Consider the following 17,250-nt stretch of genomic DNA (forward strand, 5'->3'; position numbering starts at 1 on the left):
AGAGAAACGTTCTTTCAAGTCCTCCCAAACTTGATACGCAAGATCACAGTAAATAATACTTGATTGAATTTTCGGTGATATGGAGTTTACTAACCATGTTTTAACTAAACTGTTGCATCGATCCCATTGATGCAAGTCTGCTGCAGCGACCTTCTTTTCTGGTTTCTTGAAAGTTCCATCAACGAAACTCAACTTGTTTTTGGCTTTCAATGCTCCAATCATCGCCCTGCTCCAGGTGTTGTAGTTGCCTGGAGTGAGCGGCTGAGAAACGAGCATCATTCCCGGCTGATTAGAATGATGCAGGTAATAAGCATGGTTGACATCATAAGTGGTTGCCTCCATTGAACCAGATAGGTTCAGTTTATCGTTGTGCTCTGCCATAGTGGGCGGCTGGGGTTTGATATTTTCTTCGGTCCCAAGATTGTCTCTCTGGTACCATGTAGAAAACCAATATGGTTTTAAACAATTGTTTTTGTATTGAATTGTCGAGAAAAGGAATACAACTCAACCTATATACACAAGCTAAGTGCTAAACTAGGTAATTACAAGTTGACTTATGAAACAAGAAACTAATTTAATACAAAGATACTTTCCTATAGAACCGAAAGCCTCATCCCTGATTGTCGCAATCTTCAACAAACACAATTAATTCGGATTATCCCAATGAAGGGTTGATTAGTTCTTGGATTGCTTACGGGTAGAAGAAGTGTTCGAAAAGCCAAGTGCGAAGAATCGCAACAGAGGTCTCTGGCAATCCACGAATTGGTCTGAAAGCTTGGCATTGGCTCTGGAAAATGCCAAGCTGTTGAAGGGACATTCTTTTGTGCTTGCATTCTCTATCAAACAAGTTCAGTTGCGATAACCCACTGCTGATTTTCAGAGCATCTTGCAGCAGCTTGAATTTTGTCAGTTGTTTACACAGTAGATAACACATGATCATGTAATAAAAATTTGTCAGAGTATGATCAAGCTACCCGAACCACCCTTCTTGTGGCTGGACCTACAGTTGCAAATAATCAATCTCAGCAAGCACATTGGCTCCAGTCAATTGATTTAACTTGTTTCTCAGCACAGCATGCACAAAATCAACACCGGGTAGAAACTAAAAACCACCTCCAAATAAATGTGAATTCGACAATGTCAACGTATTTCCTTACCAAAGATACTACAGAGATAGGTGCCCAAAGGCGGTGATAACGATACTGATTTCTATGCTTTCGAACGGATTCTAACTCCTTGAGAACACAATCTAGTATTACAAACATTTTTACAGGCAAATCAATTTCCAGACAAAAATTTGCATTTAGTAAAAATCTTAACAAGAAAATAAAAACACAACTGGAATATGGAGTTTGTAATCTATAATTGCTATAGAACGGAGCCACATTACGAAGGATATATTGTGGTTTTAACCATGATATGTATGTATGTATATATATATATATGAATGTATGTATATGTGTATATAGGTAGGCCGACTTCCTAGGGACAATTTTTTAGTCTCGCCGAGAGATTATTTGCTGATATGTTGCGTGCAACAAGAAAGGCCACCCATGTTGTAGTAGGTCTCCGCGTGACCTAGCCTATTCACCCTGTAAGATGGGCATTCGATGGGACAAAGAGGACATTTGGTGGTTAATATCTGCAGTGATTTTTTGATTTTATTGTCCTCGGCCATATAGCTCAACCGAATCTCACATACGACCAAGTCTTATTGTTTCAGTCCTTAATTATTGGTGGTCATTGAGCATTTAGATGGATTGCATTCGGCTGAATCTAGAACAACATTTTGCCGAGTGAATTTTTATTCGGCAATGGATGGTAATTTTTCCTCGACCATATATTTCTCGGCGTCACTCGGAGGTGCTCAACGGTCAGGGAACGTATGATTACTGGTTTTAGTTTTTTCGAATTGACGGTCGTTGAGTGCACATAAAAGTCCTCTACTTCACCAAATCACTTCATTTTCAGTGCTATGGGGGATTCTTTAACTGCGCTAATTTCCTTAACTATTTGGCTTACGAACCGAAACTTAAGGAAACTGGGGGGTAATGTTTGGACCCTGATTTTACACTATTAGCTCGTGCAATCAAGGCCGTTAATGAACATAGCTCTCAACCTTTGGATGGCAAAATAGTTAAGATAATTATTATTGAAGGATATATTGTGCTTTTAACCATGATATTATCTTTTAATAATATATCAATTGATCTAGACTGAATATGATCAATCTCCTGGCGTTTGTTTGGAAATGGGTTTCTCTGCATGGGATAATATTAAAGAAGAATGGTTATATTATAAACAATGGTCAGGAAAAGAATTGCAATTCATTTGTAATTCTCAAGTCGGCACATGCATAGATGTGGATGGCTGGAATATGTGATCGAGTCGGTTTTTTGAAAATGCATGATTGCACCTAGACAAATTTGGTGGAAAGATTAAGAGTTAAACTTGCATTCGAATTACTAGAGCCAGTGCCCCCTTTATTGCCGAGTCTTGCGGGAATGCATGGCTAGGGGATAAACTTGCATGCTAATTATTTGCATGCCTTGGTTCCAGCACCGTGGAGGTCATCAAATAGGCTGTTGCATGCTAATTATTTGCATGAAATAAGGAGATAATGATGGCATCTAAAAGATAGGCTATTGCTTACCTTGTGAAGTCTTTGACTGGAACCCTAGCTGACGAGTTTGAATTGAAATCAAATCCTACACTAGTGTGAAGCTGTGCCACATAACATTTGCTTCTATAAATACAGTGTTGCAGACAACATTCAAGACCCCCTCCAATTCAACACACAAACTGCTCTGCGCAAACTCTCGCTTTACGCGAAACCTCTCAACAACCTTGAGATTTGTTTTCCGCCAACACATCTTCAGTTTGGATAAACAGCACTATGAAGGCAACCGACGAACATCCTCAGTTTGGATAAACAACACTATTGCCGTAGAATCAACTGACCGCGGAGCACCTTTAGTTTGGATAAACAGCACTGCGTTAAGGCCGACTGGTTATCTATCCAGGTCTCGGTTGAGAAGGATTTTCGAATCCTTATTGGTAGAGGTTATCTCATTAGCCTTCTCGGCAAAGTAAGGTGTTACAGGTTACAACATTTGGCACATTGAAAGCCGAATTTGATATTGAACTTCGTAGAACTAGCAGCCTTGTCTTCAGGCTCTAGAACTCGAAGGTCAAGACGTCTTCCTTCCTCGGCCGCAGTCGCAAGATCAATAAGTTAGCAGCGCGCCCAACGCGACATCAACACATTTTACTCCTCGGCTGAGCTTGGTCAACGAGTTTCATGACCCGCACACAACTGAAGGATGTAGTTAGCTTATTAATTGCTCGGCCTGCGCGCCACGTAAGCTTGGTAGTTTTTAGAGTCAACAAGGTTGTTTTGGTCAGATATGCAAGAGAAATTTGCATCATTGGGGAGTCTGGTGTCTGTCAATGTTTAATGGGCTTCTAGCTTTAAACCCCACAATTAGCAAGCAAGGCGAGGCTTAAATTGTGGTCATATGGTTGGTTATTGATTTTTTCTCATGACGATTCCAATGTTTCTTTACGTAGAGCTCATGAACGATAAGATTGCTTCCACTTTGTTAAGGTGTTTTCTTTTCTCAATAGCAATGAACCATTCAGCCTACATTTATTTATTTGAGAAAACTTTAGAATTAGTCTTTGAAATTTTTACTCTAGCATCTCTTCAAGAATAAAAGAACAATTACCAAATTAAAATCCCTATAGACATTGCTTATATCTTCATCTCCTTAAGACCCTATTCCAGAATTCCCAGGGATGCAAAAGATTCCACATCTGTTTGGTCATTTTGCTAAATTTCATTAGATTTGGCCCTCAAATTTGAAAAAGCTTTCATCTTGCTGTAAATTTAAGTCTTTTCTCTCCGTGTTGGTCCACATCTGTTTCATGATGCATGGACACGGGGGAAGACCAACGTATCCCGTATTTGATACGCAGGGATACATATACATGAGGAGATACGTACATATACATGATCAATACGTATTCGAGTCAACATATGCGTTGTTGACTGATAGGATACGCGTATCTTACTGTTGAAATATGAGTATCCTACTTTTCGGATACATTTCAAACTATAATAAGAGGATAATCACACTATTAACAAAAAGAAAAAGAAAGGCTTCTTATGCATCTAGTAACTGGGATACGCCTCCTGTTGCTTTTCTGAAGCCAAACGAAAGGCTTCTTATGCTTTTCTGTTTGCATATTATAATAATATTATTGGTAATGATCTTGAATAATTTAGATTATAATATATTTATATATGCTTTTATGTTGCTTTGTTGATCTCTTATCATAAATTTGACTAGTGACATTTTATGCGACTATTTTAGATTGATTCTTACGATTTAAATGTTGATAATTTAAGAAAATGAATCATCTTATTAATCATGCGAATGCTAATGTCAACTTATTGAAAATGATCATGGTACACTGTCTAATATGGAGATATATTTACATATAACTAGTGAGTTGACTATCATTTGTATCAACTAAGCCAACTATAAAAAATTCTTTTTTCTTAAGAAATACCTAGACTTCTATCTCCCTTTATATATTTCTTTTTTTCTTTTGCTTTTGTTGAAATTGCATTATTAAAACGAAATGGTATAGAAGCAATAATCTCTTTCAATGTAAGTTTTCTCTTATTGAAAGACTAGTCCTTATAGGAAGTAATCTCTAACGGTAACGAAGGCTAACCCACCCATTCCAAGAACTTGCTTGCCCCTGTATAAAAATGCAATTGGCCATGGTATTCTTAAGCCGACAAGGTCCACATGCCTTACACTTTGATAATTGTTGTTCTGGTTGCTCTAACAGGTTTTTGTATTTAATTTAATCTCCTACAAGGGCCACATGCATGACAGCATATTTCATTACTGGATCTGACTGCGTACCGATAGGAAAAATAAAATAAAATTGCCAAGGTCATTTTCTATTCGGTAGTTATTAGTGCATAATTAGGTCAAGGGGTTTCGTGTTTAATTTAATTTCTTACTTACAAAAAAAAAAAAAAAAAAAAAAGTACAAGGGCATATGCATGACAGCATATTTTATTATTGGATCTGACTGCCTAGCAATAGGAGAAATAAAATAAAATTGCCAAAGTCTTTTTCTATGTAGGGTCTATCTAGCAGTGAATTCAAGTAATTAATATACAGTTTTACTATATTTGACAGAGAAAATTTAAAAAGTGTTAATGAGGTGAAAGCAATTTAAAATTTTCCTAATAAGCACGTCTAATTTGTTTGTACGAAGTACTTACATTTTTATAAAATGTTTTTCGGTGTGCTTCTAATAAAAGTGTTTTCTAAGCAAATATATAAGAAAGAGAGAGGCATAGCAACTCTTATATGTTAAGGTTGTAAAAAACATTGGCAAGACAACGGAACCTTGATTATTCAAAGACTGTATCTTAAGATTATTTTTATGCGAAAAAGAAAACAATGCGAAGGTCTTAATTTATTTGGTAAACGTAGAACAGATTCATGAATATTCCTAGTTCCTAGATTATTCAAAGACTATATCTTAAGACCATTTTATGCATATGATTTTTAAATCTCTGTCAAAGACGATATCTTAAAAGTATATGTTAAGACTATTTTAGGCCGCTGAACTCACAAAATTTGTATTAGAAGCAAAAGAATTGAACAATTCTGATTATGAATATTCTATGACAACGATACGTTATTTACAAGTGAAAGAACAAACTCATTCCCAAGAAAAGAATGCAGGTGTTATGTTTGAGCTAATCTGATTTTAACTTAAATTCTAAAGTTTATTTCTCACTCAAAAGGAGGGTGATATGTAATTTTTTATTAATACATTCTTGACCTTGCTTCTTCCTTATGCACATCCCAACTCTGTGCAATTCCCACTTCCTAACCCGTTGCCAGAATTCTCATAGGCGATTAACCATAATGCAAAACACTAGCTCCAAAATAAAGTGTTCATTCAAATTAAAAGGGTTGATTTTTATAGTGGAGCAGTCTATTATACGATATGATTTTGCTTTGGTCTTTACTCACAATTGGTACGTATTCGGTGTATAAGATCCTCGCACAACTCTCCTTGCATGAATGGTGAACTCTCGTGTTAATTTTGAAAGGTGCCTTAGTAAAGCCTTTGTTAGGCTCTTAGGCTCTCTTGCAAAGTTACTTGAGTGTCAAGTGCAACTGTTGATTGTGACCAACAGACTGTAAATTGATTTAAGTGTTTATGCGTCATTTACTTGCGCTACAAATTAACTGAACCTCTTGATTAAAAGGTTGTTAAGGAAAGGGTTAGATCGATAATAAGTTCTTCTATGCCTTGAAAACATGGACTTTTGATTTATGTTGAATGTCAAAACATTGTTATACCCAACAATGGTGCCAATTAATTCATTATTGTTAATGGAAAGAATAAGACAAAAAGTAAAGGGATGTGAATATCAAAAAGATATTAAAGGTAAAAGCTTGCAAGAATTCATAGTGTTAGTGAAAGCAACAATATATTGTATGAAAAGACAATAGCTAGAAAAGTAATCAACAAATACAAGTATTAGAACAAAGTTTCAACCTATTCGGGCAAGGTTAGCTGCTTCCTGCTTGGCAGGTAAACTCGTTGCACTCATAGTGTACAAACTTGAGAAAGGAAAGTGAAAGTAAGGAAATCGATACTACAAAGGGAAAGTAGCAAAGCTAAAATTATAAATCTAATGTCTGAACTACAAAAGGACTGTGAGGATGTGACAGAGCTTTTAAGAAGTCTTTCTAAGTGTTGAGTTGAATGTCCTTTCTTCTTATTCTCCTGTTACCTTTATAGGAGTTTTCTTCCTTGCGAATTAAGCTCTCAGGCTTGATATATTCCTTTTCTGCCATGTGGCTAATGTGATTGTTGGTAGAAGATGAGTCTCTACTTGGTAATCGATCCTTGTTTCCTTCAAATCTATGGATTTTGCCACTAAAAAGTGCTTTTTCATGCAAAATAACTCTTCCAGTGTGGACTGGTGGATTTGCCACCCAAAACCGCCACGTCAAAAGTACTTTTCATATACTGGGCGGTTACTGTCCAAAATGTGTTAGTTAAAATTAAATGCCCACTAAGAAGTGAGCTTATTTGAGAGAATTGGGTTGTGGTTGGACCCAATGTTCATTTTCGATCCCAATAGTGCCCCCTTTAATCATTATTAAGCCATTACTCTTGAACCTACTTTAGGTAGTTTCTTTCAAATACTTTCAGAATGGTAAATTCGATTTCCTTGAGTATATTTACTTCTAGGGTTTCAGATTGTTCTTAGGGATTTAGAACTCAGTTTTTAGAGAGAGAGAGAAAGAGAGTTGCCTTAAAGGCTTTAACCTTGCATCTTCTCCATTTATGTAACCCTAATTGCCAAACATTCCTCATGTATTAAACACCCAATCATTGTATATTAGTATCACGCCCCTGACTCAGAGTCGGTAATAAAAACTCGAACCCGAATCCGAAACGTGAGTTAAAAACTAAATAAATAAAAGGAACTTGACACGGGTTGGAAACTAAACTCCTCTTATTAAAATAATTCATGATTCTTAAACAAATCAAGAATTCTTTACAACCTACGGTAAATAAATGAATAAACTTTCTCTACTCCAATTTAATCTGATCTCATCTTGCCTACCCTCTTGAATGTCTAGTTCGTAAACCTACATAACAATAAAGGGGTGAACTTCAACAGCTCAGTAGGGACATAACCTTACCATAGTAAATTGACAATATCAAATTAAGTGTCATGAAATCATATAGCCAAATATCAAAACAGCAATTATAACGATACATAAATGCCATGCAACCTCTTCAGTTACCCCCGTTAATTTATAAAATAAAACACGCGAACCTGCACGTCCCATACCATGCATTTTACTCCTGCAGAGGTGGTTCGAATGTAATATTATTGAAACTAACCCCCATATGAGATCCCAAGTTCATAAACTCCTTTTTGCTAGTCATCTTATCTAATTCATTGATCTCCAGCCCAAATCACCCACATCAACAATTCCTGTCGATATCTTATTCTATTGTGCACATCGGGCTCACCTGGAACTGGTTTCACAATGAATAGATCAACTACACAAAAGATCTTTTCCAATTACCCTCATTTCCATACTTCCAATCTGAACTGAAATTCCCACCACTTCAACATGAATGATGTACAAATAATATCAATTTATCTTCCACATGTATCATAGTATATTCTCAACGAATAACATTTTAGCAATAATTCCATAACCAATAACAAGTAAACACTTAACTGAAGCAATTAGCCAATTAATATTCAACCACATTAATCAACAAAAATGATCAAGAATATTATCACTACACAAAATTTAATAAAATCAATTTCCGTATAGATTTGCCTTATTTCCCCTACCTGGACTCCAAAGCATTGCACCAACTCTCTATTACAAGAGTGCACCACCATTGTGATCAATTCCCTGGTGCAAGCTGACATCCTAAGCAGCAAGATAAATATGAATATTTCAGCACCCTTCTCTCTGATTCTATTTGATTTCTTAATCTCTTCCTTCTATTTGTCTTCTCTCTCTCTCTCTCTCTCTCTCTCTCTCTCTCTCTCTCTCTCTCTCTCTCTCTCTCTCTCTCTCTCTCTTCTTTTACATATATATAAATATATACACACACAACATATGTATGTGTGTATAGATACACACACACACACACACACACACACACACACACACACACACCAATCTCTACGTAATGCATGCATTGCATGCTATCTCTATCTTTCTCTCCTACGAAAGCCCACATGCTGCATACCGCCTCTCCTTCCAAAAAAAAATGGAGCGAGGCTCCTATTTATAGTAGTAGAAATCAACAATTTAAAAGCATCTCATTGGTGGATGTGGTGGCAAGTAAAGTAAGATTGGTTCGAAGATATCTAATCCTAGTTAATGGAATATAGCTCCTGCTACTAGCTATAACTAGTCAGCAGCAATAGAGTATTCGTGGAGCACTTGGGAGCTCTAAATAATGCCACCTTAACCTTAAAAAATAAATAGATGAGAATGCCACCACCTAGCTAGAGACAGCTCCACCATTCTTCCTCCTACTAGCACCTCATGCTAAGCTAAAATGCTGAGTCAACAACATGTAATCAAACTTTGGTATGATCAATATATACGTAAATAGACTATAAACTTATTGGCTAAGTATAAGTACATTTGAAATACTAGTTATAGTATATCACGTGGAAACCCTAAGTCAAAACTAGAAAATAATAGTATATATTTATTTTTAAAAAAAATAGGGGTTCTCACAATTGGAATTGGATCCTCTTCGAGGCAATGCCTCGGGATCCTCCTGGCCAGACAACATGGACCGTTGGATTATGGCTACAAACAGAAGGGTCTCACTAAAGTGATAATAATTGTAGCCGTTGGATCAAAATCCAATGTCCAGTGCTGTCCAGTCATGAGGATCTTGAGGCATTGCCGGGTTGCATTGTTTTAAGGTTTTACATTTATGTCTTGGTCTGGTTTTAAGCTTTAAATTCGTTTTTAGACCAAGCCTTTGGATTCAAGTTAGATTCTTCCTTCAACTATTTGACTAGAGAATCTGACTGGTCATTTGAATCCAGATTTCATGTGCATATCATAAAATCATATCATATAATTGATCGTGTTGGTCTCGGTGCCACAAGGTGATGAGCTTAAGAGGAGTTGCCACTTCGTGAAGACCGTAGGAGTCTATCTCGTGTAAGGCAAGGCTACACAAAGGTAGTAAAGCTGCTCCATAGATAGGGATCTAGGAATTGAGCTTGTGTGGTCTTTGTATGAACCTTTGTTTACACTAGTGGATTGGACTCAAAGGAGAGTCCCTGGTTTTTTTAACCCAGAGGTGGGTTTTCCAGCCAAAAATATCGTGTGTTCAAGTTATGTTTATTGTGTCACACATTCCACATACACATACATGGTACATATATTTGTTGAACATTTAAATGGTATGTGCTCACTGTCATGCTCAATTGACACATTAATAACTTGCAACGATCTATAGCCTTACTGACTAGGATAGTTTTTTGGGCATTGAAATTAGTATTTGAATCTCAGATTTATCGACTAGCAAATCTTTCTTAGGTGACTAGCGGCCTTGACTAGTCAGTCCAGTGGATTATAATTTATATATATATATATATATATATATATATGATATTCCACCTGTTACCAATTTCAGAATCCCAATAAGGATTCCTAAGATTTACACAATCATATTTCTAACTAAATTAGGACTGTAATAATTTTAATCTTTTTCATGTCTTAAATTAAATTTGATAAAAATCTAATCCGATCTAATTATTCAAATAGTTACTGAATTCATTAATATTATTATAAATAAATTCAGACATCAATCAACATTGATCTAATCTGATGCGAATAAATATACACACATGAATTATATGTGATTGTTTTACTATAGAGGTATTTTTCGGTTTGCCTCTCGAACTTGTATAGAGTTGCTAATTTTCCTCTCTGAACTTTAATTTTAGCCAATTACCACCTAAACTTTTGTAATTAGCCAATTTCCCCCCGTGAACTTGAACTTTGGCAGGTTACCTCCCTAAAATTTTATAAATAGCCAATTCCCCCTAATGTTAGATTTTAAAATTTTCAGTCAATTTCCATCCATCCAATTTTTCATTCTTTTTACCCTCATACAGTTGTCATGTGTTGTCTACGTGATCAAAATGGATGGAAAATTAGACGAAACTTTTTAAAATCTAGCATCAAGGGGAGATTTGGCTATTTATAGGGGGGTAATCGGCTAAAACCAAAGTTCGATAGGGAAATTGATTAATTATAAAAATTCAGGGGATAATCGAACAAAATTAAAGTTCAAAAGAAAAATTGTCAACTTTATACAAATTCGGTAGGTAAATCAACAAATATGCCTTAAATATAAGCACCAATAGAGCAAATGTACGTGGTCAACGGTTTTATTAGTTGCTGATTAGTTAGGACTTTCTTTCAGCCCACAGAGAGTTCAATGCCAAATCTCCCAACAATCTAACCCTCGTCTGCAACCATGATCCTGCTGACAGCGGCACCGACTGTCGAGATTGAAGGCTTAACTAGATAGGTATGACGGCAGAGTTAGGGTTTAGTTTAATTTCCAATTTCAATTCATGTCTGTTGGTGTTATAATTTGATTTAGGATTAAGTTTAACTTTCAGTTTCAATTTCCAAAGAATTGCTGTTGGATATATACCTTGATTGGAATTCCTTAATTAAAGTATTTGAATTGATAAGTCCTTTTCCAGTAGTTGTGATTTATGTCCTCGGAACGCCTTTCAGCTCAGATGGGGGAATTGAGATGCTAATTTGAGGTGAGAGAGAGAGAGAGAGAGAGAGAGAGAGAGAGAGAGAGTGAGAGAGAGAGAGAGATGGAGATGGGAAGAGACGTGTTTGGCAACCCCATCACAACCGCAACTTTGGAGGGTATGCCAGAGTATAGATCTGAGTCTGGGGAAATAACAAGAATCGAAAGGGCACGCGCGGCAATGGATATGCAAAAAGCCAGGGGAAAGGACTACGTGAAGGCACGAGCACACGTCGAGCATTTGAAGGACGAATCCGGTACAAAACTCGCCAATCTCGTCCTTATTTACAATGCAACAGGAGACACCGTTAGATGTGTTGGTCAGAAAGATTGGATTGGCCTCGACGTAGAGTACCCACCACTGATTGGAAATGGCCAGTGGGCTGCGTTTCTGACCGTCAAAAACCCCAGTTATGGTTATGGCTCTACTTCCGCTGTTGTGTATCGCGGCAAGAACGCCGATGGTACAAACTGCGACTATATGCTGTCTTGGAGCAACCCGGCGGACAGGGTTAAATGGGACAACACGGTAAGTAGTGATTTTATCTGTATGTACATATTTGAAATTGAACGCATTTGATATATCTCATGGCATATTTACTTACAATGAATAAACTTGTAGAGATTGAGTCTTCTCACAATGATTTATCAGGTATGAGCGTGGTTATCTCATGCTTATCCTCATTCCTGTACAATGCGTATGTGTGGGCAGGTCTGTACGCAGGTTCGCAGAACTAGCCACTTTGACAATGGAGCAAATTGGAGTGAAATCTACGATCACTTGTGCATAACTCGCTCGTCCCAAGAGGATACATGGAATGGATGTACGTCAATCATCACAACTGACAGTGCTGTTTTTGCAGTAGTTGAGGGAACACTCACTTTGGAAGATGTCTGAGTTGATACATTTGGTGTCATATGTTTCTGCGTTTTGGAAACTTGGAAGGCTAGCTAGGCAGGTGTCTGGCTGCTTACAAGGAATCTGGACCTCGTTGCGGTTGTCTTGTCGCTTGTCAGGAGCAGGGCAGTGGCGGAAATTTGCTGAAGTGAATGCCGATGGTGCTTGGAAGGATGGTTCTGCGGGGGAGTGGTGTTATTATTCGTGATAGCAATGGTTCTTTTCGTTCATAATTTACACTGGTCGAGGCTACCTAATGTAAACTTCTTCAATAAGATATTCGTGCATTAATATACTTTGTGAACATTGATTTGAGGTTGCAAGTGAATTTTAGCTTTGTTGGTTAAGAGCATTTTTCCATGCATTGAGGTTCTGTGCTCGAAATTCTCCTTCCGTAATTTAGATGAATGTAATGTAATTATCTTATTGTTTGCCGAAAAATATGAAATAATTTGAAGTTGGTGCTTTTCTTAAAGGAAAAAAAAAAAACATCAATTTGAGGTTAGTTCAATGCCTGACTAAGATTGATCATTGTGTGGTTAAGCCGAATACTTTTATAATATGTTGTATAGAAAGAAAAATATAAACATTGATATGAGGCAGAAGGACAATGAAGAGAAATTGCGTCATTTATAGTTTGAACCTGAAACTCAGCAGGGTAAAGAAAAATACTCTAACCCCAAGCGAACACCACTTGATAATTTACGTTGTTTCACCTCAAAATCCAAGAAAAATAAGTAAATTTTCTCTGACCCCGGAGAAAACCAATAATTGCAAAAGTAGCTCCAGCCTCACTGCAACAATTACTAATCAGTGCCGGTACGTGCAGCACCTCCCACCTCCTCCGTTGGCGGTGACTCTTTCTGTCTCAGGTTCCATTGATATGAGATGGCTAGGCCCTCCGCGAAGCACACATCAGCTCGGCTGCTGCTGTTGATATGCGTTGGGCAGCTGGGGATTGCTCTGATTGCCGATTTCCTCTGGTCTTCCTCTCCTCGCTTCATACATTCTTATAACGACATTGCCGACAATTGGGCTCCTCCTGTCGATATCTCAAAACATATCCCCCAAAAAGACTAGCCAAGAAACCCCCCACCAAGGTATTGGTTTTGCTTTCTAGTTGTTGAATTCTTCATTTTTTATGTGAATTCTCATCAGGATTTTGTTTGGATTGTGGTGAAATGCGGGATTTTTTTTTTTTTTTGTTTGTTTGGTTGTTTTGTTGAAGTTTTTCGTGCTGGTTTAGGATTTTTCGGGTGAATTTGATCTTAGTGTTGTGTCATTTGTGAGGAAGTGTGCCTTTTTAGTTTAATTAGTTGCTCGTTGAAGCTCGTTGGCAGTGGTGCTGCTTGGTTTGTACGAATGTTTTCATACCGGAATTGTTTAGATTGGTAGTAAGTGTTCTGCAAAGGAATTGGTGCTTTAGTTTCTGGATGTGAGAGTTGGTTGATTTGAAGCTCGTTGATGGTAATTGTAAACTATGATTTGGATTTCGACGGGTTTATTCACTCCCATTGTTGCGGATTTATTCGGTTCATAAGAAATGGAATGCTTTTCGGGTTCCACATAAAAATGTAGGAAAAGCAAGGAGAAGATGTGTGAATTTAATAACAATTAAAGTTCTAATCGATCCTTGTTCAGCTCTGAATATTGACCATTGTTTATGTTACCTATAGGGGAGCATCAATTACAAAAACGATACTGCTCCTGGGAGAGTTTCATCAGCAACCTTTGCTGATTTGCCTGGACCAGAATTAAAATGGGAAAGTATGGCTGAGGCACCCATAACTCGTTTTGGATAGAGCTGCTATACAGATAAAGAATCTTCTATTTGTGTTTGCTGGATAAACTTGTAGAGATTGAGTCTTCTCACAATGATTTATCAGGTATGAGCGCGGTTATCTCATGCTCATCATCATTCCTTTACAATGTGTACGTCTGTGCAGGTCTGTACGCAGGTTCGCGGAACTAACCACTTTGACAATGGAGCAACTTGGAATGAAATTTATGATCACTTGTGTAGAACTCGTTCGTCCCAAGGGGACACATGGAATGGATGTACGTCGATCATCACAACTGACAGTGCTGTTTTTGCAGTAGTTGAGGGAGTACTCTCTTAGAAGATGTCTGAGTTGGTGCATTTGGTGTCATATGTTTCTGCGTTTGGGAAACTTGGAAGGCTCGCTGAGGTGTCTGGCTGTTTACAAGGAATCTGGACCTTGTTGCGGTTGTCTCGTCACTTGTCAGGAGTGAGCAGTGGCGGAAATTTGCTGAAGTGAATGCCGATGGTGCTTGGAAGGATGGTTCTCTGCAGGGGAGTGGTGTTATTCTTCGTGATAGCAATGGTTCTTTTCGTTCATAATTTACACGGTCGAGGTTCTTGAATAAGGTATTCGTGCATAAATATACTTTGTGAACATCGATTTGAGGTTGCAAGTGAACTTTAGCTCAGTTAGTTGGTTAAAAGTATTTGTTCATGCATCCGAGGTCTTGTGTTTGAAATTTTCTCCCTGTAATGTAGATGAATGTAATGTAATTATCTTATTGTTTGCCGAAAAAAATAAAATAATTTGAAGTTGGTGTATTTCTTAACGAAGAAAAAACATCAATTTGAGGCGAGTTCAAAGTCTAATCAAGATTGACCAATTGTGTGGCTAAGTCGAATACTTTTTATGATATGTTGTATAGAAACAAAAATGTAAACATCAGCATGAGGCAAAGGGACGCTGAAGAGGAATTGCGCCGTTAACAGTTTGAACCTGAAACCCAGAAAAATAGTTTAACCACAAGCGCAAAACACCGCATGATAATTTACATTGTTTCACTATAAAATCCTAGAAAAAAATAAGTAAATTTTCTCTAACCCCGGCTGAAAACCAATAATTGCAAAAGTACCTCGAGCCTCACTGCAATAGTCACTAAATAGTGTCGGTACGTGCAGCAGCTCCATCGCTCCTCCGTTGGTGGTGACTCTCTCTCTCTCTCTCTCTCTGATCCCATATGATATGAGATGGCTAGGCCCTCCGCGAAGCACACATCGGCACGGCTGCTGCTGTTGATATGGGATTTTTTTTCTTTGTGTTGGTTGTTTTGTTGAAGCTTTTTCGTGCTGGTTTAGGATTTTTCGTGTGAATTTGATCTTAAGAGTTGTATCATTTGTGAGGAAGTGTGCCTTTTTAGACTGCAAACTGCGTGGTGACATAAAAAAGAAATGGCACATATACATTGTTACAGGCCGGTATGGGCCACAGTGCAGAGGGCCTAGAGCTCATACGTTTGTGCTTGATAGTGAGACAAAGCAGTGGCAGAACATGCCTCCTCTACCAGTTCCTAGGTTTGTTTTTGCCTTTTCTGTTTAAACACTGCCTTATTCTTGTATAACTATTATTAACTAAATGTAATTAGAAGAACTGGTAGCTCGGAGTCACACACACACAACACATTTATTTGTGTGCTCGCCTGAGTGCCCACATATGGTTTCTACTGGCAAACGGGAAACTTTCTCGGTTTAAAATTTGCATTACCAGGTCTTTGTTGTTCAAAAGTAACTCATACATAATTTTTCTTCTGTAGCTCATGCTTAGATTGAATGGTTTTTAACTTGGTATTTTTTAGGTATGCTCCAGCAACTCAACTTTGGAGAGGTAGCCTACATGTAATGGGTGGTAGAGGGGAGAACTGGTATACACCTTGAAGTGGATCATTGGAGTCTTGCTGTAAAAGATGGGAAAGTATTAGAAAAGGAATCGAGGTCTGAAATTCCTATTCCCCGGGGAGGACCTCATAGGTCTGTTCTGTCTTATTCTTGCTGCATTTTTGTATCATTGGCCTTGAAAATTGATCACATAAAGATTCAATCATAATTTGTGACCTTTTATACCAATAACCATAATTTCATAACTGAAAGCTCTGGGCATTCTGTTAGTACAAGTTCTCTTGGTCATTTAGCAGGTCCATATTTACTCTGGGACTTGTCAGTTCCAGATTTTGTCTAGGGTTAACAACGAGGATGATCGCCATGGTGTCTAGGGCAATAACATGAAAACAATCATGCACAATCCCTGCTTAAAATGTTTTATGACCGAACTTCAAAACTCAAGGTTGATGATAGAAGTACATGATTTCTGTCAGACCTGAAGAGTTCTTATGAAGTAACTTCTCCAAGATTTTGTTGTCAATGGGTCTTTAGATAGAGGGGGAAGAGAAAGGGTTTGTTGTTACTAGATACCGATGCATCAAAATTTGGCTCTCCTGGAGTGGTAAATGGTAAATGCAAGTGAAACATGAAAACTAGTGGAATAATGACTTTCTATCATATTTGTGGAGCCTTGGGTAGTCCTTTCTGACATTATATTTTTTGAATTTAAGACCTTCCCCCAACCCTCCCGCTGCTTTGTCTAGTTTAGGCAAGGGTGCATGAGCTCCAATGTGACCTTTTATTTGCCAATCTTGCTTTATCTATGGCGTATCCCATTAACTAAAATTCACCAGTGTTCTCTATGTATTATCATTTGTACAGATGCAAAAGGAAATACGATGGATCTTTGAGGCTTTTAATACACACACGCTAACACCTATAGTACTCACCCAATTAGAACCATGCATTTACGAAGGAACCACTCAATCACTTACAAGAAGCTTCAGAGAGCCATACCCAAACAAGGAACGAAAATTCTATCAACCAAAGGATAAATCTGGACTTGTCCTCTTATATAAGGAACGAAATGAAGTGATGAAGTGGAAAGTGTTACCTCCTATGCTTAAGCCAGGTTCCCATATTGAATTCGCTTGTGCTGTTGTCAACAGCTTTATTGTTATTGTTGAAGGCACACCTGAGAAGTACCCTGTGACTAAGAAAATGACTTTGGTTGGTGAAATATTCCAGTTCAACTTGAGTAACTGGTATTTCCGTTCTGCTCGTTATATTCATACAACACTGACTATATATGCTT

The 17,250-nt window shown here is 37.6% G+C and overlaps 1 protein-coding gene and 1 pseudogene across 3 annotated transcripts; both read left to right on the forward strand.

The window, feature by feature from the left end:
* Positions 1-11,014: 11,014 nt before the first annotated feature.
* LOC125468019 (23 kDa jasmonate-induced protein-like) lies at positions 11,015-12,645 on the forward strand. 3 transcript variants are annotated; one of them, XM_048563908.1, is made up of 3 exons: positions 11,015-11,160; positions 11,345-11,929; positions 12,113-12,645. In XM_048563908.1, exons 2-3 carry the CDS (start codon positions 11,465-11,467, stop codon positions 12,296-12,298), a joined length of 651 nt encoding a protein of 216 aa, XP_048419865.1. In that variant the 5' UTR covers positions 11,015-11,160; positions 11,345-11,464; the 3' UTR covers positions 12,299-12,645. The 3 variants fall into 3 exon arrangements, with proteins under 3 accessions (XP_048419865.1, XP_048419864.1, XP_048419866.1); XM_048563907.1 differs by having other exon boundaries at positions 11,016-11,160; positions 11,342-11,929; XM_048563909.1 differs by having other exon boundaries at positions 11,023-11,160; positions 11,376-11,929.
* A 262-nt stretch (positions 12,646-12,907) lies between these two features.
* Positions 12,908-14,146, forward strand: LOC125480908 (annotated as a pseudogene).
* Positions 14,147-17,250: the final 3,104 nt, after the last annotated feature.

This window comes from the organism of the source record quoted next, unplaced genomic scaffold (genome assembly GCF_019419815.1).
Source record: "Pyrus x bretschneideri cultivar Hongxiangsu unplaced genomic scaffold, Pyrus_bretschneideri_v1 Contig37, whole genome shotgun sequence".
Taxonomy (NCBI): Eukaryota; Viridiplantae; Streptophyta; class Magnoliopsida; order Rosales; family Rosaceae; genus Pyrus; species Pyrus x bretschneideri.